The sequence below is a fragment of the Varanus komodoensis genome, unplaced genomic scaffold, assembly GCF_004798865.1.
Source record: "Varanus komodoensis strain SLA01 unplaced genomic scaffold, ASM479886v1 scaffold1, whole genome shotgun sequence".
Taxonomy (NCBI): domain Eukaryota; kingdom Metazoa; phylum Chordata; class Lepidosauria; order Squamata; family Varanidae; genus Varanus; species Varanus komodoensis.
The window spans coordinates 131,298,960-131,322,541 of NW_025335268.1; the positions used below are offsets into that span (position 1 = coordinate 131,298,960).

A 23,582-nucleotide genomic window follows, 5' to 3' on the forward strand; every position below is an offset into this window, starting at 1 on the left:
GAGGTGGGGCATAGAGAGTTTTTGATAGTGCTCATATAAAGGGCTTAGCAGCCCATCATGTTAGTGCATGTTTCACCTTTGTTCACAGCTATTGAAAATTCACTGGAATTGAAGAGGAACTACATCCCTCTGGAGATGGGAAAGCCTCCTAGCTCTCCTAGGCCCTCTAGTTGGCTAGCCCTTCTCTCCCAACACTGTATCATGGGATCAAGGAACTATCCAGATTCTCTGGCTCCTGTCCCATGTCTCTTCCTGGCACTTCCAAACCCTTTCAGTTGCCAGGGTCTGCCTGAACACCTGGGAACAGTGACCTTGAGATAAGCTCTTTCTTCTCCACCATCTCTTTGTCTGCAGACTTCATTTCCCAGGCCTCACCATCCTCAGCCACAGGGTCAGTGCCACCCTGACCCTGAAATGCACAGAAAGAATAACTAACTCTTTCATTCCCAACAGTAGGGTACAAATGAACCCTGTATTATTTATTTATATATATATATATATATATATATATATATATATATATATATGAAGAAAAGTGATATGTTTGAAACATGGTGCTTAAGCAGATACCCTGGTCCAATGAAAAGGAAAGAGGAACAGGTAGCTCCTGGATCAAATCAAGTCAGAATTTTCCCTAGAAGAAAAATGACAACACTGTGGTTGCCATATTTGGGCACATCAAGAGGAGGCAATCATGTTGGAGGACGAAGAGGAAAAGGAAGACCAAATATGAGATGGATTGAATCAATAAAGGACTAGAGCACAGCCTAGAATTTAGAATTGTTGAGCAGGGCTGTTGTGGACAGGACATGTTGAAGGGCTGTCACTCATGAGGTCACCATAAGTAGGAGACAACCTAACAGCACCCAACAACAACAGCAACATACATGTGTGTGTGCATATGTAAAATTTCCTGCAGACTGGTATCCTAAGGGCCTGGGCTCCAAAGTGACTGGAACAACCCGATGCGGTAGCCTCTGCCTTTGCAGCATCCCTTGCAGAGAGTGATGCAATACTGGAGGTGAGTAAAGGCACACCCACACACTGGGAAACATTCTACACAAGAAGAACAAGTCCCTGTATGACAAGCATCAAGCCTCAACATTTCACCTATATGAGCAGGAGACTAATCATACTTGAAAGATAACTTTTGAGTGAAAGGAAAGGACATGGATTAGGAAAGGTGGAGTGACCTTAAAATAACTTCTGTTCTATTTATAAAGCTCTACAGTTTTTGCCCACACTTCTTTTCTCCAGCTGGTTTGCTCTCAGGAAATGACTTCATTGTCTAAAGTGTAATTTAGAACTGCTTCAAGTCTTTCTGATGCTGTAAGCTCCTGATTCAGTTATTAAGGTCCTGTAGTACAGAATTTGTTTTGCCCAGAAATGAAGAAAAATTTGTTTGGCCCTCAGTTCTATATGAAGCTGCTGAATGTTTACCTTCAGATTCTGTATATAAAATGGAATGAGTCTCAGAGTATGGCCAAAGTATTTGTTGTTCTTGTATTGTTATGTGTGATCAGGTCATCTTCAATTTATGGCAAACGTGTGAGTAAATATCCTCCAATGTGTCCCATCCACAACAGACATTCTCAGCTCTTACAAAAACAAGGCTGTACCTTCCTTTATGTAATCAACCCTTGTCATACTTGGACTTCTTCTCCTGCCCTCAACTTTCCCTACATTATTGTTTTCTTCAGTGAGTCATGCCTTTTTTTTAGATGTGCCCAAAGTACAACAGCCTCAATTTCATCATTTTTGCTTCCAGGGAAAGTTCTGGCTCAATTTAATCTAGGACTTGCTTGGTCATCTTCCTGTCAGTTCAGGATATTTGCAAAGTTCACCTCCAGCACCATGTTTGAAATACATCCATTTTCTTCCTGTCCACTTTCTTCCCTTTCTGGCATTCACTCCAATACCTAGTGATCTGGAATACATGAGTGTGGATGATCTTGGTCTTGATCATAGTGTTCATAGTGTTTGTGGTATAATCAACAGACTTGACCATTTAGATTCTCCTAGGAGGTATGGATTTATTCCTTGACTCTTCTATGCACAAACCATTTGTGTCTTATGCCTGTGGAAAAGTTTGCTATGGCTTCTGAATAGTTTCTTTGTAGCAGAAAAAAAATTGATGAGGTACTATATCATCACTGACCATGTACAGATACCTTTGCTTGGACTGGTATCCTCTCCCCAGCAGAGGAGTTGTTGGAACTATTAACAGGTCTGTCCTGGTGCTCTTTTCCAGACTTGCTCCAGCCACAAGGCTAATGATATAATACATAGTTCAACACATCTGGAAGGTACAGCGTGGAGGAAGCTGTTCTATTTTTGTCAGCAGCTTGTAGATCCAGTTGTGTGTCTTGGCTCAAGTTCTCTGAGTAAACAAACCATGTACAAGGAAGGAGAGCAAGACAGATTTCACAGGATGAGAACTGAGTACGGCTTTCTAGCTTAAATTGTAATGCCAAAGTGATATATGATGAGAGGCAGAGAATGAGAGATTTTTTAACCTGTGACTGTATCTTACTATTGACATGCTCGTGGGACAAAAGTACTCCTCCCTCCCTTTTTTACCAAATCAAATTGTCATTGTAGTTCAATGAATACCTGGAGATTCTAATGAGGTAATATAGTTTCCTCTCATCTGTCATCAGTCTTGAAATCACCAGATAGCAGGAATGATGAGCATAAAATTGATCAGCAGATAGTCAACAGTCAAATCTTCTTTTATCTACACAGTTTGAAGAAGGAATATGTTTCATTTTCCATCTGTGGATGCCTTCCCATTGTCCCACGCAAACACTTTGTGTAGGTATGGCCAGCTTCATTCCTCTCCTCCACACTCCCTGGCTCCAGTGAGTGAACTGGAGGGGATGATTCCTTATTTGAACTTTGGGCAGAGAAAACAGACAGGAACTACAGTTCTGGCAATTAATGATGGCAACACACATCCCTTCCTAAATTCATATAGTATTGAAGCATAGTGCATCAAGTGAGGAAAAATTCATGTGTCCTAAAAGTTAGCATTTGCCAAGTTTCACCATGGGCTTTCCTCTCTTTATTGATAGTTTTACTTTTCTCCTGAACTGATAAACAAGGATAGTGTTTGTGTCCTTTCAGGAAAAGGATTGGAGAGAGCAGAATGGAATTCTGTAAAATATAGTTTCTACCCTTGTTCCATATAAAAGAGGCTGTAATTAAGCCACTCCAGAAAAAGCCTAACCAGGACCTGGAGGGTGTTAATAAGTATAGGCCAGTGGCCAACATCCCTTTCCTGAACAAGGTGCCTGAGTAGGTGGTGGATGAACAGCTCCAGGCACTCTTGAATGAAATGGATTATCTAGATCCATTACAATCACACTTCACTCACACTTCACAATCACACACTAGCTTTGGAATGGAAACTGACTAGGTCACCCTGTGGAATGACCTTTGCTGGGAGAAAGAACGGGGGGGGGGGGGTTCTCCTGAACCTCTCAGCAGCCTTCAACACCATTGACCATGGTGTCCTTCTGGAAAGGCTGGCCAGGTTGGGAATTGGAGGTGTGCTTTGCAATGGTTCTGCTCCTACCTGACTGGCCAATTCCAGAAGGTGGTACTGGGGAATTATTGATCTGTGCCATGGCAGTTAAACCATGGAGTACCACAGGGATCTATTTTATCCCCCATACTCTTTAACATCTACATGAAACTGCTGGGAGAACTTATCCGGAGGTGTGGGCTGAGGTGTCATCAATATGTAGGCATCCATCAATTAGAAAATCTATTTTCCCACCCATTTCTTAGCAAGTCCTTAATACAATTTTGGATGATGCTTTTTGCAAATAGTCACTAAAAAATCCCTTCAGAAAATGATTGAGATATGTGCCAAGGCTTTGCTAGTATCCACATGTTATTGGCTCCTGGGTAGAGTTAAGTCTTTCTCTGACATCTTTCCAGACAAACATCACCAGTTCTCAACCTAGACGATGAATGGTGGTATCACTGTGCTATCACTGTCAACATTAAATTAATAAAGTCATTTTGGAACTGTGCTGCATATGCAGTGACTTAACAGACACTTAAAGTTTTCGAGGTGATCACTGTCTTTCTTCAGGTCCCCTTTAAGCCTGCGAATCTTGCACTGCAAACCGTATTAGCATGTTGCCATGATGCAGGGAGGTATGCTTCTCTTATGAAGAAAAACAACTAACACAACTTCCAAGTGCATATTCTATGCCTTAATCAGGATATTTATTAGAAAAAGTGCACAATAATCAAAAACATTGTGAATTATATGCAAACTTCTTAATTAGTAAGTAACTGATTCCACAGAAATATAATCTATGGCATCAAGCCTATATAAGTAAAACAAACACATATCAAGTTTGCTGTATTAATTTTAGAGACCTTCTCAGGAGCCCATCAAAATCCAGTGTGGAGTCACCTACATTTAATCACAGTCTTGACCCTTTCATTCATTACAATAACTATTTTTGTTTTTCTGAAACAATGGAAGGCATATCCCATTACCTATCTGAACAGAATGCTTTGGTTACATGGATTAATTCACACAGTGATGTAATTGATCATACAGGTATAACATACATGGCATAGTCGTACTAGAGCTGGGGACATCTGGGTGAAAATCCCTGTTCAGCCACAAAACTCACTGAATCTTTCAGCCTAAGTTCCTTGCCAAGAAAGTGTGGTGGGAATAGGACAGGACAACCTGATGTAAACTGCACTGGGCTCCTTGGAGAAACAACAGCAGAATAACAAATAGGATAATTAATTTCAAGTGTGTTTAATAAACTGGATTTATTTGAGCCAAACTAGATTTATTTTATGCCTTATACTATACTTCATCAATCTACATTCTCATTAAGATTTCTAGAGCATTGCTTTTTCATGCATGGACACACTGACAAAACATGCCCACATTTCCAAACACATATATTAGGAATATTAACAGCCCCCTGCTTCAGCTTGGACTTGTACTTCACAAACTGTCCTGCTTCTACTCAGAATTATAGATTCAGAGAGATTTGTGCAACTTTGACATTTTGGTGGGGGAGGTGCTTACCCCCTATGTTGTTTGTCAACTATTATTTTGAAAATAATAGCCTAGAGGTTTCATTAATTAAGGAAATTGCAAAGATGTAGAATGGCAGGGGCTGCACTTCATGTAGAAGGGGAACTCTCCAATGGGGTGAGGGAGCGACTCCCTTCCCACCATATGAAAACAGAGTTTATCCTAAAGATGTCTGCAGACAAGAAACCTGGCCCTGGTAAATGTACCCTAGAATTTGAAAGTGGATTTACCCTTTAAGTACAATCATTCCCCTGTTTGAACACTTAGAGAAATAAAAGCATGAAGTCTGGCATGTCCCCAAAACATGAGACATCTCTCAAGCTTTGTTCTGGGGTAGCTGTGGTTCAGCCAGCTTCTCAGAGGGTTGCCCACTTCACCTGAGAAACAAACAGCTCATAATGAAGTGGCTTCTTCCACTTGGTCTTGGACTTTGAATCTGAAGGACATCCCAAATATAAGTGTCAATTATTTAACTTTCATTATTTTCAAATATGTCAGTATTTCACAGATATAATTAAAGTTTAAAAAACAAAAAGAATTATCTCCTTGAAATGAATCTGTTTACTCATAAAACAAAATATCTTGATCCTGAATTGTCTTGCCATATAATCAGCAATAGGGCTAAGATAATGTGATGAAATATGAGAACCTTAATCAGAATAACTCTGTGTTCACTGATTTTAGCCAAAACCCCTTTTCAATCATTAGTGCATAATTTGCTTTCACCAGTTTTCAGAAGTGTTTGTGACAAGACTCTTTTGCAGTTTCCTAAGTTTCCTGGGAACTCCTTGGAGGTGGAATGTCATCGGCAATAAGTAGGAATGTGCTGTAAGCCATCTCAACCTCTTCTTTGGAACCCTAAAAGAATAAACAGAAACTCAAATACTATTTTAATACGGCTCAAAGACAACAAGTAAGGGAAATTAAACAAAATGGGTCACTTCATGAGACAACACTCAATTTTATCAGGCATCACTATAACAACCACAGGTCCCCTGTCACCTTAAAGACTAAGAGTGCAATCCCATGGATGCCAGACTGAGTCTAGATGGCCATAGGAAATTTGGAGTCCAAGGCCAGAGCTGAGGTTCTGAATTTGGAGTGCTTCCTTCTGCCCTCACAGCTGGCATTAATAGAACCATGCCTGTTGCAGCTGTAAGCATGCAAGAGCAACCTCAGTAATGGAATTTTATGGATGGGGCTCCACCAGCATATGTTGCATTCTGGTGGCACCTCAGCTTCCTCTCCTTATGTTCTGGGGGAAAACACTTACATTGCCAAGTGTTTTGCAGGGTGTGGGCTGTGTCAGAATTCCTCAGCGCCTGAAGGTTGGGCAGCTGGACGTCTATCTACTTTCTAATTCTGCTTTGCAAGCACTTTGCTAAACAACCCAGGAATGTCTCCAAGGTTGAGAGAACTCTGCATTTTCAAGGCAACCTCCAAAAGGCACTGTTTTGCAAAGTATCACTAAAAGAAAGTAAGGAACACCAAAAGATGCTAAACAGGTTGCTGTTTGTGCAGCTGCTGTTCCCTATTCTTTGCAATCTGGATTACATATAGACAATTATAGTCCTGTTAAAATAATCTAGCATGGATTTACCCTCTTTGTCTTCCTTGATTTATCAGCCTCCTTAGGACTTCCAGTAGTAGTCACATACTCTGTAAAGAATGAGAAATGTTAAGAGACTGAACAAGAAATGAAGGCAACACATCCTTTATTTATTAGATATTTATCCCACTTTTTTTCTTACAAAGAACCAAAAGTGGCTTACATCTTTCTCCTGCTGCTGCTCTCAACAACCCTGTGAAGTAGGTCAGGCTGAGAGTCTGTGACTGACCCAAAGTCACTCGGTTGGCCGCATGGCTGCGGGGGCTAGAACTCGGATTGCTTGAGCCCCAGTCCCACTGTCTTGACCACCACGCAACACTGGCTCTCTTATTTATCAACTCTATGCATGACTACATAATGTCTTTAATTATTAAATGAGTTACTCTTTTATCTTTTGTTGATGAACATGAAATGTGAACTAGAATAATTCGGAATGTTGAGATTACCATCTTTTCCTCCTATTTGGGTCTCATGAGCATCTTCCATGCACACATTGTCCTTTGCCCCAAACTGTCTCACATTCTCAAAATCCGTCATGCTTATATTTGTCCTGTAGCTTCCAACCGAGACCAGATCTGCAGAAAGAGAAGAAAATGCGAAGGGGAAAAACTAACTTATCGTCCATAGATCCTTAGATCTAAAATAGGTTAAAGTCTCTTGAAGTGCTGTGATGTATCTAGTAAACCCTATGCACCTTGGGAGGAGAGCTGAAGGATCACTGCATGTGGCAGAAGTGCTATTCCTCAGCCAAAGAGAAAGGTATCCTGGTGGAATGGCCTCTCTGCTGCCAGAGGCACAGTGCACCCCATGTGGGGCAGAAAGCTCTGCTACCATTGTTGACTCACCAACTGTGGGGTCCAAAATGGGTTATTGTGGGGATATGTCACACATATAGACCATGGATCCACAAGATCCTAAGCTGTACCTCATTCCCTGACCTGCACCCAAACAAGCCTAGAAAGCATGGTACCACTGCAACCAGTGCAGCTATTTCCCTGTGTTCCTAAGGAGGGTGGAAGAACCCAAAGGAGAAAAAATGGCGGGGGGAGCAACCCCCACTCCTGTCCTGCCCACAGCAAGCCCCCAGGACTTTAGAAGAGGTTGTACCTGACTACTACATAATCTCTCACTGTTACCACTTTAGAGTTGCTTACATAGTTTCAATGGGATGTATATATGAGTAAAGATGCAGAAAATTGTAGTGTAAATGCATTTCAAAGCCAGGTACGTATGCCTGGTTCATCTTTCCTATTTGTCAAAGTAATTAAAAAAAAAGGATTTGTCAGAATGAAACCATTAATCTTTCTGGTGACATTCTGATGGCACAACTAAATCTTGTCATCAAGGATCATAGTTCCATGTGAGAAAGTACTAGTAAGCACAAATTCAAGTATACACACATGTATATGTATATGTATATATCTGTTTCGAATACTGTCCTGGGCAGTCTACAAGTGACATAGACTTACCTGAATGCTTGAAAATCCTGAGCTTCACAATAGCAAAGATTGTTACGAGAAGCAGAAACAAGACTCCCAGGGGAACCAAAATGGATAGAAGAAGTGAAGAATGTTTATTTCCTCCTTGGCTGGAAAAGAAGTTGAATAGTCATAGTAGTGACTTTAGAATGCTATTGCTAATATGCAAACAGTTATTGCTATTCTTAATATTAATTTTATGTCTATACCTCCCAACAGCTGAAGCTCTCTGGGCAGTGTACAACAATTAGCCAATTAGAAGGAAAAAGCAATACAAAATATAAATGACAGTAAAAATATAGTAATATTTCATAAAAAAATTTAAACCAGATTTTAACATCATAACTACCTAAGATAAGTTCATACTGCTTGGCCTCCTAAAACAGCTGATAATACCCATCAGCCTCCAGTGCTATTTCAAGTTAATAAATGCTCTGGCATAGAGGGCAGGCTTTGTCTGGCACCAAAAGAACAGTAAACCTGGCACCAGGCAAGCTTCAGCTGGGAGATCATTCCATAATTTAGGGGCTACCATAGGAAAAGCCTTCCTTGCTGTTGCCACCAACCAACACTCCCTCTGATGAAGTAGTGAGATAAGGGCTCCAGATGTTGATCATAGCATCCAGGTTGATTGCAGTTGAAAAAAGGCATTCCATGTAGTATAACTGCAAATACTCCAGAAAGGCAATGGAATGGTCTGTATATAATACTAAAATGTTTAGCATTACAAAAAAGAACCTAGCTTCCTCCCAGGCTTGCATTCTTCTTCTCCTCTTCCACCACTGGTGAGGCCCCAAAGAGGAATTTATGTGTTTTTTGCTCCAAATTTTAATTAATTACAACTTGTTGTATCATTTGAACCAAAAGGTGAAAAAACTGTGGGCCATCTTAAATTACTTAGGCATTTCATTATATCAAGCAATATGGAAGTATCACAAATAAATAAAGTTACTGGAATTGGGGATTGGGGATTCTATTGGTGTACCGTGCACCTTTCTGCCCAGCAGTCTCCCTATCTGAGCTGACAGAGACCGTCTCGGACCTGGTGTTGAGGACCCCCAGGATGTTGGTCCTGGGGGACTTCAATCTCCATGCCGAGTCGGGACTGACCGGGGCGGCTCAGGACTTCATGGCCTCTATGACGGCCATGGGCCTGTCTCAACACGTCACTGGCCCTACCCATGAACGTGGACACACTCTGGACCTGGTATTCACGACGGGGCAGGTAGAGGATGACCTGAGGGTGAAGAACTTATGTTTGACTCCCCTGTCATGGTCAGATCACCTCCTGGTGAGGTTTGTGCTCGAGAGCGGCCTCTCCCTCTATAAGAGTGCGGACCCGATTGTATGGGCCCGCCCCCGGAGCCGGATGGATCCGGATGGATTCCTGGGGGCCCTGGGGGAATTTCCGGCTGACAAGACTGGTGCTCCTGTCGAGGCTCTGGTCGAACTGTGGAATGGAGAGATGACCAGGGCTGAGGACACAATCGCTCCTAAGCGTCCTCTCCCACCGGGCAGAGTCCACTCTTCCCCTTGGTATACACCTGAATTACGGGCGATGAAGCGAGTTGGGAGACGGCTAGAGCGTAGGTGGAGGAGATCACGGGATGAATCTGACCGAACACACTTGAGAGCCCACTATCGGGCCTATGCTGTGGCGGTGAAGGCGGCGAAAAAGAAGTTTTTTTCTGCTTCCATTGCCTCCTCACAATGCCGTCCAGCGGAGCTTTTTCGAGTGGTGCAAGGCCTGGTTCGCCTGGGTCCTAAGGAAGATCCAATGCCACCCTCAAAGGCCCGCTGTGACGACTTTGCCAGGCATTTCAGGGAGAAAATCGCTCAGATTCGTCACGAGCTGGACTCCACTAATGAATCAGAGGTCTCTGAGGAGTCGCCAATGCCACCGTCTGGTCCAAAATTACTGGAGGAATTTCAATTATTGCGGCCCAATGATGTGGACAAGGTGCTTGGAAGAGTACGTCCCACCACTTGCCTATTGGATCCTTGCCCGTCTTGGTTAATAAATAACTCCAAGCACGGGATTGGGACCTGGATTTTGGAAGTGGTTAACGCTTCTCTGAGGGAGGGTCGAGTGCCTGCCCCTTTAAAGGAGGCGGTAATACGACCGGTCCTGAAGAAAGCGTCACTGGATCCAGAGATGGCCACTAACTATAGACCTGTGGCCAACATCCCGTTTCTGGGCAAGGTGCTGGAGCGAGTGGTGGCGGGACAACTCCAAGCACTCTTGGAGGAAACTGATTATCTGGATCCTTTTCAGTCCGGCTTCAGACCCGGGTACAGTACTGAATCTGCCTTGGTCGCCCTGTATGATGACCTGTGCAGGGAGAAGGACAGGGGGAGTACATCCCTGTTGGTTCTTCTGGACCTCTCGGCGGCTTTCGATACCATCGACCATGGTATCCTTCTGGATAGACTTGCGGGATTGGGGGTTGGAGGCACTGCTTTGCAGTGGTTCCGCTCCTATCTCGACGGTCGATTCCAGAAGGTAGTGCTGGGGGACCATGTCTCTACGTCATGGCAGCTATGCCATGGGGTACCACAGGGCTCCATTCTATCCCCTCTGCTACTTAACATCTATATGAAACCGCTGGGAGAGGTCATCAGGAGGTGTGGGCTGCGGAATCATCAATACGCTGATGATACCCAGCTCTACCTCTCGTTTTCCACTAATCCAGGTGAGGCAGTGGCTGTGCTGAACTGGTGCTTGGCCGAGGTATGGGAATGGATGAGGGCCAATAAACTGAAACTCAACCCAGACAAGACGGAGGTCCTGTTGGTTGGCGGATCGGGTTTCGGAGAGGGTGGATTTGACCTGGTCCTGAATGGTGCAACACTCCCTCTTAGGGATAAGGTCCGCAGCTTAGGAGTACTCCTCGACCCGGAGCTTTCTTTGGAAGCTCAGGTGACAGCGGTAGCGAGCAACGCCTTCCTTCAGCTTCGGCTGATTAATCAGCTGCGCCCCTACCTGGAATACGACTGCCTGGCGACGGTGACACACGCGCTGGTGACTTCCCGCCTAGACTTCTGTAACGCGCTTTACGTGGGGCTTCCCCTGAAGACAGTCCGAACACTTCAATTGGTGCAAAATAGAGCTGCCAGGTTGCTGACGGGGACGGGGCGTTATACTCACATGACTCCAGTCCTCCATCAGCTTCACTGGCTTCCCATTGAAGCCCGGGCCCAATTCAAGGTGTTGATTATGACCTACAAAGCCCTAAACGGCTTGGGTCCTGGCTACCTGAACGAGCGCTTACATCCGTATATGCCCGACCGCCCTTTGAGATCTGCGGGAGAGTCCCTTCTCCGGGAACCCTCCATGAAAGAAATTAGGAGAGTAAGTACCCGGAGGAGGGCTTTCTCTGCGGTGGCGCCCAACCTATGGAATTCACTCCCCAAAGAGGTCCGCCTGGCACCGTCGTTACTGGTTTTTCGGCGCCAGGTAAAGACCTTTTTATTTAAACATCATTTCAATTGTTAAAACATATGATCTGGCCTGGGCAACTTCTTCTTCCTTCTCTTTCTCCTCCTATATTTTTATTTTATACTGATAATTTTAATTTTGTATTTGTAAATCAATGTATTTTTTGTATTGTTATATTTAATGGTAATTTATTATGTACTATTGTATTTCAATGTATTTTATCATGTTGTAAGCCGCCCCGAGGTTTCGGCAAGGGGCGGCATAGAAATGTTATAATAATAATAATAATAATAATAATAATAAAAAACAAGCTATCTTCAAAATATAGTTTAGAAGTTGACTAGTTCTTGTGAACCCTAGTTAAGATTAACCCAAGTTTGGAATTCATACAATATGAGATACTGCAGTTAATCTTAACAGATCTCCACCCTGTGGCTGTGCTGGTGAAGTGAAGGAAGAACTGTGCAAGCCCATGGGAAGAGCAGGGTATTTCTAACACTTAACCATGGCTTACTGTTATGTCAACAAGTAATTGAAGATTCTATAGTGGAAAACAACAAAATAAGACATCTACACATGATTTTCCTTTCTCCCATTGAAGTTAGATTGATCCTAAGATATTTGTAACAGATTAATTTACTCAACTAATCAGTACACTATTTAATTCATACAAAATTATACCATCCCAGGCAGAATAATCTATTTGAAAGGGGTCCTTTCCCAGCTTCCCAGCTTGTTTCGCAAAATCTTTTTACAAGAAAAGGAGACCCCAGGGATACCTGGAAATTAAAGAATTCAAAATATGCTCTCCGTCATGGAACTTTTGCCTTTCCCCTCAAAAAGTAACATTTTTGCTGCAGGTGTGGGAACGGAGACCAGTACACATGCCACAGCCCATCAAAGAAAACAGATGTCAAATCCAAACGCTAACCCTAACAGTGCACTGAGAAGCCTTTTGCAGCAGCTCACCTGTCTGCCGAACTCTCAGGCGCAGCAGCTACCTTGGCTTCTTTTAAGACCTCACCCCTATTTTCAGCATTTATTCCAGGAATAACAGTATCTTGTGGTGCTTCAGCAGTACTGGGAATTTCTTCAGAGTTTAAAGGTTCTAGTATTTGACCAGATGATATTCAGCAGCATATGACAAAGCAAAAAGCAGGCAGACAGGAAGGAAGAAAGGAAGGAAGAAAGCTTAGTAAGTTCATTCCCCATATTCTAATGCTTCATGTTAATTAATGTATACTTGCTCACATGAGACAAAGTAATTTTTAAACAAAAACATGTACCTTGAGTTATACAATGTTTGCCCTATTGTCAGAACATGTAACATCAAAAAGACTAATTCTGGTACCAGTTAAATGTTCTCTTTTACTTTTGACAAATGTGCACTGTCATCACTCATATGATAACATGTATGGCATTTTGTGCCACGCTTACATTAAGCATTTCCAGAAACCTTTCTCAAGATTATCACAGTTATTATAGGTAATAACTATGGGTAAGATGGAACCCGTCCCAAGGGGTTGGTTACATCTTACCCAGCAGGATGGGAAAAACGATCGAGCTACAGGAGCCAAGGATAAATAGCTGCTATTGTGGAGGAGATTTCCTGCTCTGCAAGGCCTTGTCATACTGAATCTAACGGAATGAGCTAAGCCGGAGTTCTGAGGTAGCAACAAGAGAAGCTGTAGCAGCTTGCATGGTCAACAATAGAACAATGTACTAGGCTAGAACAGCTATCGGAAATGCTGGCTGCGCTTTTATGGAGCCATATGGAGGCTTCCAAAGTCCAGATCCTGAAACAGTTTCTGCACTTTTAAGAGATGCATCAAAGGGGAAATTGTATAAGATGTGGCTTCATCTATCACTGTAACTTTTCATGGGAATGGTTAAGTGTACCAAAGTCCACTGTAATCTGTGCATTTAAATGTACAGTGTTAGATTGTTGTTGGAGTGTATCGTCATTGGTATTGTAGCAGTGTCTTCTGCTGAATTCTTGCTTCCACACCATGGTTTAAAGAGATTGTGCATTATCCAGCAAACCAGGGCCCTTTCTGGAGTTCCTTCCATTTCTAGAGTGTCACTGCACTGCTATTATTGGTCCAAATAGGAATTGCCACTTAGGAGCTACAGAGCTGTATTCCAGGTTTTCACTATGTGATTCCATGCCACAGAGCAATGTCTACTGACCAAGATGCCTGAGATGTTGGTGATTCTTTTGAGATCATGAGCGTAGCTATTTCTGAGAAGATTATTTTTCTTACTTTCAGATCACTGCAGGCTCACATGCACACCTACAGTGATAGTTAGCGGCATAGAATTATTTTGTGGTTGCTTTTACTCCAGTCTCTTCAAGTGATACAGCTTTCTTCACCATTAAGAAGCAGACCACACGGCATGGGAAAGCTATCCTGAAATCTCCTTCCACAGTGGGATTGCTCATGAGCAAGCCTGCTCTTCAGGCATTGGCAGGAACATAGGGTGGGTATCCCAGAGTGGAGGGAACATGAGCTGACTTGTGCTGGGCTTCCAAGTTCAGCGCGAGGGGATCCATCTTTCTGCTCAGCCATGGCACCATTCAGCCAAGCACCACCTCAGCTAGGCAGTGGAGAAGAAAGAACAAGAAGAAGTGAACCCCCTCTTGGTGAGCTGCTCGCTGCTTGGTGAGCTGCTTGGTGAGCTGCTCGCTGAGTCCAGTGGGAGCAGGTACTTCTTCACGTCTGCATCTGGCATGGCAGCGACAGGGAAAAGCGTGCCTCATGTTATCCTCTTCCCTTCCCTGCTGCAGTACCTGCGGACGCTGCACTGTGAGGGAGCCACGCTCAACCTGGTCTCCTCCTGAGCCAAATATGCTCCCTCCTCCAGCTATGGTTTCTCCATGATCACAGCAGGTGGGGAGGAATTGCATTTGGTTAGGCATTCCCAGGAGAAGGTCCAGATGGATGCATGCCCCCACAACAGTGGTCCTCTCTTGGCTGGCATGGTGCACCATACAAACCTGGGGTGAGGAACTTATCCGCTGTCTGCTATGCAGCTCACCCCAAGCCCCGGGTGGAGTTTGGGAAAGTGGTGCATGGGAAGCACCAGGAATTGGCCAATATGCTGCTTCTTTTCCAAGCCCCCCTCAAGACTTGGGAAGGAGGAAGTGTACGGCACAACTGGCAAGTGCGGAACTGCTCTGTTTGACTTCCTCTGGAATGATTTGTAGCTCATTCTGGCCCACTGTAAGTATGGCAGGATAGAGCTGCTCAGTGTCACTTCCTCCTGAGGCTCTAAATGAGGTCTGAGTAAGCGGCATGTGGCAGGCCCTGTTGCTTCCCCACCCCATTCGCAAATCTCCCCCCCACCACCCCCCAGCATCAGCAGCAGCATGGAGGGACACTGATGACAGCTGCCCGAAGTGCCACTTGGACTCTTTGCTGACTGTATCATCTGGAGCCCCTTGGCCAATGCTTTTCGCTGCCCTGGTCAGAGGGTGCTGTAGCCTTTCAACCTGTCCATGGCTCAGCATACCACCAGGATTCACATGCCATACTAAGTCCTTGGAAGGGTTGCTAAATCCCACCACAATCATGGCTAGTTGGATTGGCTTATAAGCTATTCTCCAGAAAGTATGTGTGTGCATGTGTGAGTTTGTGTGTGTGTGTGGGGGGGGGTTGTTTTCAGATGACACACTAAACCAGCTCCCAGTGGTTTAGCCTGTTGTGTGGACACAGTCATTGGGCAGAAGCATGACCCCATTCCATAATGTATAATGAGAAGTCCTCAAGTGCACTTTCAGCACTCACTAAGTCTAACATGGCCAAGATTTAGAGACAATATTTATAATGAGCCTGTTTATAATGAATGGCGCAGGAGTTATAACCAAATCCAGCTTTTTCTAACTTAGTGCCTGCAGCTTGATTGGACTGCAACTCCCAACATTCCAAGCCATCGTGCTAGGAATGATATGAATTGCAATGCAATCCTTCTGGAGGGCAGCACGTTGGGGAAAGTTGATCTAGCCGGCTATCTGTCCGATCAGAATTGGGGCTCACCTCCATGCACTTGCAGATATACTGCATACGTTTCTCCATAGTGACCTTCATTTTTGACGCCACACCAATACCACCCTTGATCTGTTAGGGATACTTCATCAAAGTTCACGGTGAACGTTCTTCTGTCTTTGTCACAGCCAACAGTCACACCAGTTTGATTTTGTTCAGATACAATGAGAGGTTTACACCCACTGTTCTTCCACTTGCACCAATACTTCTCGTAAAGAACATACTTGCATTCGTAAGAGCATGTTATATTCAGTGGTGAGCCTACAAGAGCCTGGATTTCATTATTTGCTTCTAAACTGGGTTTCCCTATTTCAGAAGACAGGGAGAAAAGGAGAAGAGAAATAGGTACTGTACAATTCAAATTATCTTACAAAATTGCTTAAACTAATGATGGTTCATAGAATATATTTCCCATCCACCCCCCCACCCTCATTCCCACATGGTATACTCAGACCTCTACTTGACCACGTTTATCAATGTGGATAAATATAGTGCATGAACCATGCATCTTTAGGTGTGGTAGCAGTTCCTATACTCAGAATGATTTTGCTTAGCAGATATGATTATGGTAATATGCTATCATCCAAACCCATGATTTCATGTTCACATGTTAACATTTATCCATCATATGCCTAGACTATGTCAGGGTTGTTCGGGCAGAATAAAAATGTATTGGATGCAAACTAGCCTTAGACATTTATTCTGTAGATGTTGAATCTGAATGAATGAATGAATCTAAATACAATGGTGAAAATCTGAAATACTCGGTACAAGCCACATGATTTGATACCTTCTACAATCTTCAGCTCTGTTGTTGACTTCCTTTCATGTTGTCCATCTGCTATGCACCAGTAGTACCCTTCATCTTCCTTCCTCAGTTGGTTCAATATGATGGTGTACATGCCACTTTCTGGGCTGTCATGCAGCACTATCCTTCCCTCATAGTCATCTGGCACATATCCAAGGTTGTTTATTAACTGAGTGCATCCACGTTCCTTCCACTTGCACCAATATTTAATTGTGTTATTCTCTTTCGGGTCATAGTGACATTCGACAGAGACTGAACCACCTTGCACTCCCATTACAATTGGTTGTTTGTTGGGCACCAAAGATTCTAGAGATAGAAACAAAGTGTCTCTTAATGGTAATCTGGGTGGGAAAATGACAGGTATTGGACAACCTCTGTCTGCCCCTTACCTACCTTCATAAACATGTAAATCGAGTTTCTTGGATTCACCTTCTGCCCCATAGTTGCCAGCTCCACAGAGATATAACCCTGAATCGCTCTTTGTTAATTGAGTCATAATGATACTGAATGATCCAGGAGTCTCAAGATTGCTCAGCAGAATTCTTCCTTTATAGGAGGGATCAATCTTTCCATAAGTGTCAATGATATTGAGGCACTGGGACTTTGTCATCTTGCATAGGTACTTCCTAGCACTTGCATATTGATTACCAAAGGCACAGGTCATAGTCACGGATCCATGCTGCTCAGCATAAAAGAGTTGAGCTTCTTCCGGCATTACTGCATCTGTATCAATGACATGACAAGTCAGTGTCTGTCTTCCATGGTTCTGTTCATATTGAACAGCTGCCTCTCACATAGGTAAGCCTTCCCATAACCAGGTGTTTTCCAGATGTGTTGGCTTGCAATCATGGAAATTGAGGTCAAACACATCTGGAGGGCACCAGACTGGGGAAAGCTGAGATATGCTATCACAATGCTTCTGTATTACACCGAATATGAATATGAAATATGAATGCACTGTGTCACTGTATCATATTTATGCTGCATTGCATTATTGCTAAACTGCACAGCTTGTGTTCTGCGACCTGCATACTGTGATATGACAGAGCTAGGGAGTTAGCAAAATCAGTGAGTTAGCTACAGTGACACTTGTGTGCCATGGAGGCTTTTTGTCCATTGTAGCTTTTGTTTTGAGCTTTATAGAAGCCATCCATGGTACTCCATGATGGAGAACTTATTTTAGGGGTGGAGATCCTGGTGGGCCATATTCATACCGGGTTTGGCTTAGTGACTTACAGATATAAGCTTGTACTATTTTGTCAAATATTTCATACTGAAGTAAACAAACAAACAAACAAACAGTGTTGGTGTCAGGGGCATCTCCCTCAAGGGGAGATTTCAAATTTGGGTGCCATCACGGAGAAGCCTCCCTGCTTTTATACATGCATAATGCACTTCTCCTAAAGATTAAATACAGAGAAGAACCTCTCCTGATTATTCCAACAAAAAGGCTGTCCCGTAGTTTGAGGAGGGGTAGATGGCAAGATATCCACAGTTTGAGTCTTCCAGAAAACAATAAGGTAATGTTAATGTATTTACCTTCAGAAACATCCAGCTTGACTCTGAAGGACAATCCTCTGTCATTGAGACCAACGCCACATTTGTATGACCCTATGTCTCGCTGTTGCAACTGTGATATTTCTATGATGAATATGCCATTCTCTGGATAGTCTGTAAGCGAGGCTCTACCTTCATATGGTCTGGCAACAAAGCCATTGGAAGAAATGATGGTTGCACATTGCCTTGCTGATTCTTTGCACCAGTACTTCCGGCTGTGTCTGTTCACACTAGTGCGAGGGTAGAAGCATTTCACTTTAACAGAGCCTCCAAGTAATCCAGTCACCTGTCTTGGCCCAAATATGGGACTCGAAGCTGAAAAAATGAAATAGCACACTTGATTGGCTGCCATGTATTATCAAAGACAAGAGCTAAATTATGGTGATAGTCAAGGAGCAGTTTTTCAGTAAGACTGAGGCCTGACCATATAACCTTGCACAAATGCTACATGTTTCTCATTTAAACATAAGCTCTGTTCTGCAATGTCCCTGACACACAGTATGTTGAATGTCCACACAGCTGAGAGTTTTTCGTTTTTACTGAAAATTCCAGAATGCATATCTTGTGCATGTGCAGTACACTGTTTATTTGTTCATAGTTTTGGAGCAAAAGAGCCATGTCAACATGAGGCAGTTGAGGCAGAGGTGAAATGAAGACCCATGTAAAAGTGAACTATATAGGGAAACTGAACAGGTATGGAACCCAGGGTCGATGTTATACCAGGTCAGACTATCCAGGCCACTAGTATTTCTTTGGACAGGTAACAACGTTCAAGAGTTTTGGGCAAGGATCATCACCTGCTCAGATCACTTCCTCATAAGGTTTGAGCTCAAGAGCGGCCTTTCCCTCTGTAAGGATGCGGGCCCGATTGTGTTGGTCCGCGCCTGGAGCCAGATGGATCCTGATGGATTCCTGAAGGCTCTGGGGGATTTTCCGGTTGACAAGGCTGGTGCTCCTGTCAATGCCTTGGTTGAACTATGGAATGGGGAGATGACCAGGGCTATAGACACAATTGCTCCCAAATGTCCTCTCCCACCTGGCAGAGCCTGTTCATCTCCTTGGTACACATCTGAATTACGGGTGATGAAGTGGGTTGGGAGACGTCTAGAGCATAGGTGGAGGAGATCATGGGATGAATCTGATCGAACACACTTAAGAGCCCACTATCAGGCCTATGCTGTGGCAGTGAGGGCAAAGAAGAAGAAATTTTTCTCTGCTTCCATTGCCTCCTCACAATGCTGTCTGGCAGAGCTCTCTCGGGTGGTGCAGGGGCTGGTACATCCAGGCCCAAAGACAGATCTCGTGCCACCCTCGAAGGCCCACTGTGATGACTTTGCCAAGCATTTCAGGGAGAAAATCGCTCAAATTCGTCATGAGCTTGACTCTGCTATTGAATCAGATTCTACTGGGGAGGTGCCACTGATGCCATCAAGTCCACAATTAATGAATGAATTTCAGTTGTTGTGGCCTGATGATGTGGACAAGGTGCTTGGACAAATATGTCCTGCCACCTGCTTACTAGACCCTTGCCCATCTTGGCTACTCAAGAAAGCCAATGACGGGATTGGGACCTGAATCATGGAGGTGATCAATGCCTCTTTAAGAGATGGCCAGGTACCTGCCCCTTTAAAGGAGGTGGTAGTCCGGCCAGTTCTAAAGAAGGCACCCCTGGATCCAGAGGTGGCCGCCAATTATAGTCCGGTGGCCAACATCCCGTTCTTGGGCAAGGTGCTAGAGCGGGTGGTGGCAGGACAGCTCCAGGCACTCTTGGATGAAACTGATTATCTGGACCCATTTCAGTCCAGCTTCAGACCCGGGTACGGTACTGAATCTGCCTTGGTCGCCCCGTACGATGACCTGTGCAGGGAGAGAGACAGGGGAAGTGTGTCCCTGTTAGTTCTCCTGGACCTCTCAGCGGCTTTCGATACCATGGTATCCTTGGTATCCTTCTGGATAGGCTAGCGGGATTGGGAGTTGGAGGCACCGTGTTGCGGTGGTTCCGCTGCTATCTCAATAGTCGATTCCAGAAGGTGGTGCTGGGGGACTATGGCTCTGCACCATGGCAGTTATGCCATGGAGTTCCACAGGGGTCCATTTTGTCCCCCTTGCTATTCAACATCTACATGAAACCGCTGGGGGAGGTCATCAGGAGGTGTGGGCTGCGGAATCATCAGTACACTGATGATACCCAGCTCTACCTCTCGTTTTCCACCAATCCAGGTGAGGCAGTGGCTGTACTGAACCGGTGCCTGGCCAAGGTAATGGGCTGGATGAGGGCCAATAAACTGAAGCTCAATCCAGAAAAGACAGAGGTCCTGTTGGTGGGTGGTTCGGGCTTCGGGATGGGGGACTTGGGCCTTGTCCTAAATAGGATTGCACTCCCTCTGAGGAACAGGGTTCGCAGTTTGGGAGTGCTCCTCGACCCTGAGCTGTCACTAGAAGCTCAGGTGTTGGAGGTGGCGAGGAGCGCCTTCCTTCAGCTTCGGCTGATCCATCAGCTGCGTCCCTTCCTGGAGAACGACTGCCTGGCGACAGTGACACACGCATTGGTAACTTCCCGAGTAGACTTCTGTAATACACTCTACAGGGGCTACCCTTGAAGATGGTCCGGATACTTCAATTGGTGCAGAATAGAGCTGCCAGGTTGCTGATGGGGACTGGGCGTTGTTCTCATTTAACCCAAGTTCTCCGTCAGCTTCACTGGCTCCCAGTTGAAGTCTGGACCCAATTCAACGTGTTGGTTATGACCTATAAAGCCCTCAATGACTTGGGACCTGGTTATCTAAAGGAATGCTTGCGTTCATATATGCCCTCCCGCCCCTTGAGATCGGCAACAGATGCCCTTCTCCGGGAACCCTCCGGGAATTATTTTAGGAGGGTGAGTACCTGGAGGAGGGCCTTCTATGCAGTGGCGCCCCACCTATGGAATGCGTTCCCCAAAGAGGTCTGCCTGGTGCCGTCGTTATTTGTTTTTCGGCGCCAGGCTAAGACCTTTTTATTTAAAACTTATTTTAATTGTTAACTTATTATGTATTTATAGGATTTTAAATTTTTAAGCCATGATGTTACTGGGCTTTTTAATCTTTAATTGTATAAATTGCTATTTATATGTTTTAATTATGTTGTGAGCCACCCCGAGGCTTTGTTGCGATGGGGGCGGCATAGAAATGTTTTAAATAAATAAATAAATAAATAAATAAATAAATAAATAAATAAATAAATAAAAGATATGGAATTGCAATAACCATTAGATCAAAGGACAGAGGTCCTGTTTTCACTTCAGTGATATTATAAAGGATAAGGATAAGGAAACCAGGAATAACCAAAACTATTAGAATTAAAGGTCTAAGCAGAATTATTTTGGAGCAAATGCCAAAAAGAATATGAACACAACCCAGCATTTTTTCAATTCTGTAAATTTAAAGTTAACCATTAAATTTCATGGGACTTTTATTTATTGAATTTGGCTGGATCATGTCTCACATATTTGTTTTATGTGACTTGACTGTGAGTCATACTGCACCAACATCAATGAAAATTTTGAGCCACAATCCTATCCTGTAGAGATGCATCACTGGTGTTCTTAATTCTGCTTGATGGTTTAATACTCACCACTTGCAAATTCAGCATGGACAAAGGCCAACAAAAAAATGAAGATCAGGGCACCCATTTCAGAAGAGGGTCTTACACCAAAGATGTGAGGTTCCTTGTAAAGACTGAAACTAGAAAATAAATCAGTACATATGTAAATGAAAACTTTCCTAATATGATCATTTTCCCCCGAATAAACAGGTTTTCACAATCCATGAGCTAAATAACATTGGGATGTGCTCAGCAGAATTCCTAAGACAAAGGAAGAAAATGGGACACATGGGCAAAGTGCATCCTGTTTCAGTTTTGATTACATTGGGCTGCTTATTGCAAGGGGAGCAGGCAGTCAGACAAATGGGAACCAACTTAGTCACATTGTTTTTCAATCCACAGTTTATTAACCACTGGCGATAGGTAAACGGGTTATTCGTGGCATGAGAATCAGGCCATGATGCTACTTGGAAAGTTAGGACCTGAGTTTAAAGAAACTTCAGTGCCCATAAAACTGCTCCCTTTAGTCATTACTTTGTAGAAGCTACACAAGATGGTGGATGTGGCTCGACAGCAGAGCATATTCTCTCTAAGTAGAAGAGCTCAGATTCAATTCCTCACATCCCCACTTCAAAGAATCCCAAGACGTGGGTCTAGAAGAACCTGCCGGACTCCTGGAAAGCTACTGTCCACCAGAGTGCACAATACTGGGCTAACAGACTAGTTGTTATACTTACAACAAGAATTCAGATGGATTGCATCTGAAAAAATCTTTGGCCCCTGCAAGCCGTGGCTGTAACTGGCCATGCTGCATTTGGCAAATGTGTGAATGCAGTTCAGCATCTACCCTCATGTGGAGAAGATCTACATGTTGTAAACTGCCCAGAGAGCTTTGGCTATTGGACAGAATCGAAAATACTTATATACATGTCTATGTCAAGGATGCCTAATGAGCAATGGATGTGGAATTGGCCAGGGATACATTATCATGATCATCAGGAAAGAGCTATCCCATACAGCCCTGAATGCATGTCATATGTACTTTCGATGCATTGGAACACCCCAGTATAAGCCAGCCAAGTGGCATAAAATGAAGTGTGCATTAAATGATGCACTAGTTTTAAATTTTGACAAAAGGTATTCAGTTAGTTTGCCATTTCTTGCATTTCTTGATTACAGCAGGAATGTGAGATAATTTCCCAGAAATAGAGAGTTATATTACTAAAAGAAACCATTGTTTCATTAAACATGAACATTCACCTGTTTTGCATATACTAATACTTATATGAATTGATTAATCAGAAATTGGTTAAAAGTTGCATGAAAATGTTTTAAGGTGCAATCCTCACTGGCTGGGGAATGCTAGGAATTGTACCCCCTTTTCTGTCTAAATCTAGATAGGATTGTGCCTTTAATGAATTTAAAAAGTTCAATAGATTAATGCTCCTACATGTTCACTTGTGCAATCATGTTCTGATTTGTTCCACTAGAGGGCAATGGTAACATGCACTTAGGGCCAAGAAATGCTCTTGTAAGTTATAACTGTCTTAATTTTGATAGGATCTAAATTATCATAATCTATTAGAGTTGTGCCATTGATTTCAATGTGATGTATAGACTGGGCTTTTAGGTTCTGTGCAGAAGATTATCATGGAAAGAGTAAGATGAATCATCTCTTTCTGGAATTGAAAAGTCGTTATATTTCAGTGGTTGCTTTTGATAAGTCTAGAAGCATCTGTATGATCTTTGCCATCACTGAAAATCGTCTGCATTCTTTTGTGCAGATGCTTCCACAATAAAAGCAGGTGACCATATCAATTGGTTCATTGGTTGGTTGATCGAGTTAAAGGATTTATAAGTTGTCTTTTAGGGAATGCCTTCCCAGCATACAAAAAATAAAACCATAAAATGCAATAAAAATTAGAGGGACAAACCCAAGAATAAAATCAACTTTAACCAAACAATACCATAAGAGCAACAGTA

At 43.5% G+C, this 23,582-nt stretch overlaps 1 protein-coding gene across 1 annotated transcript; it reads right to left on the minus strand.

Annotated features, from left to right (window-relative positions):
• Positions 1-5,777: 5,777 nt before the first annotated feature.
• LOC123024359 (polymeric immunoglobulin receptor-like) lies at positions 5,778-21,687 on the minus strand. Its single transcript, XM_044431992.1, has 10 exons — positions 21,630-21,687; positions 18,000-18,332; positions 16,854-17,183; positions 16,443-16,766; positions 15,644-15,958; positions 12,576-12,714; positions 8,159-8,277; positions 7,136-7,264; positions 6,681-6,739; positions 5,778-5,938 (listed from the first exon to the last, which is right to left on the minus strand). The coding sequence occupies exons 1-10, from the start codon at positions 21,685-21,687 to the stop codon at positions 5,849-5,851; spliced, it is 1,896 nt and encodes a 631-aa protein (XP_044287927.1). The 3' UTR covers positions 5,778-5,848.
• Positions 21,688-23,582: the final 1,895 nt, after the last annotated feature.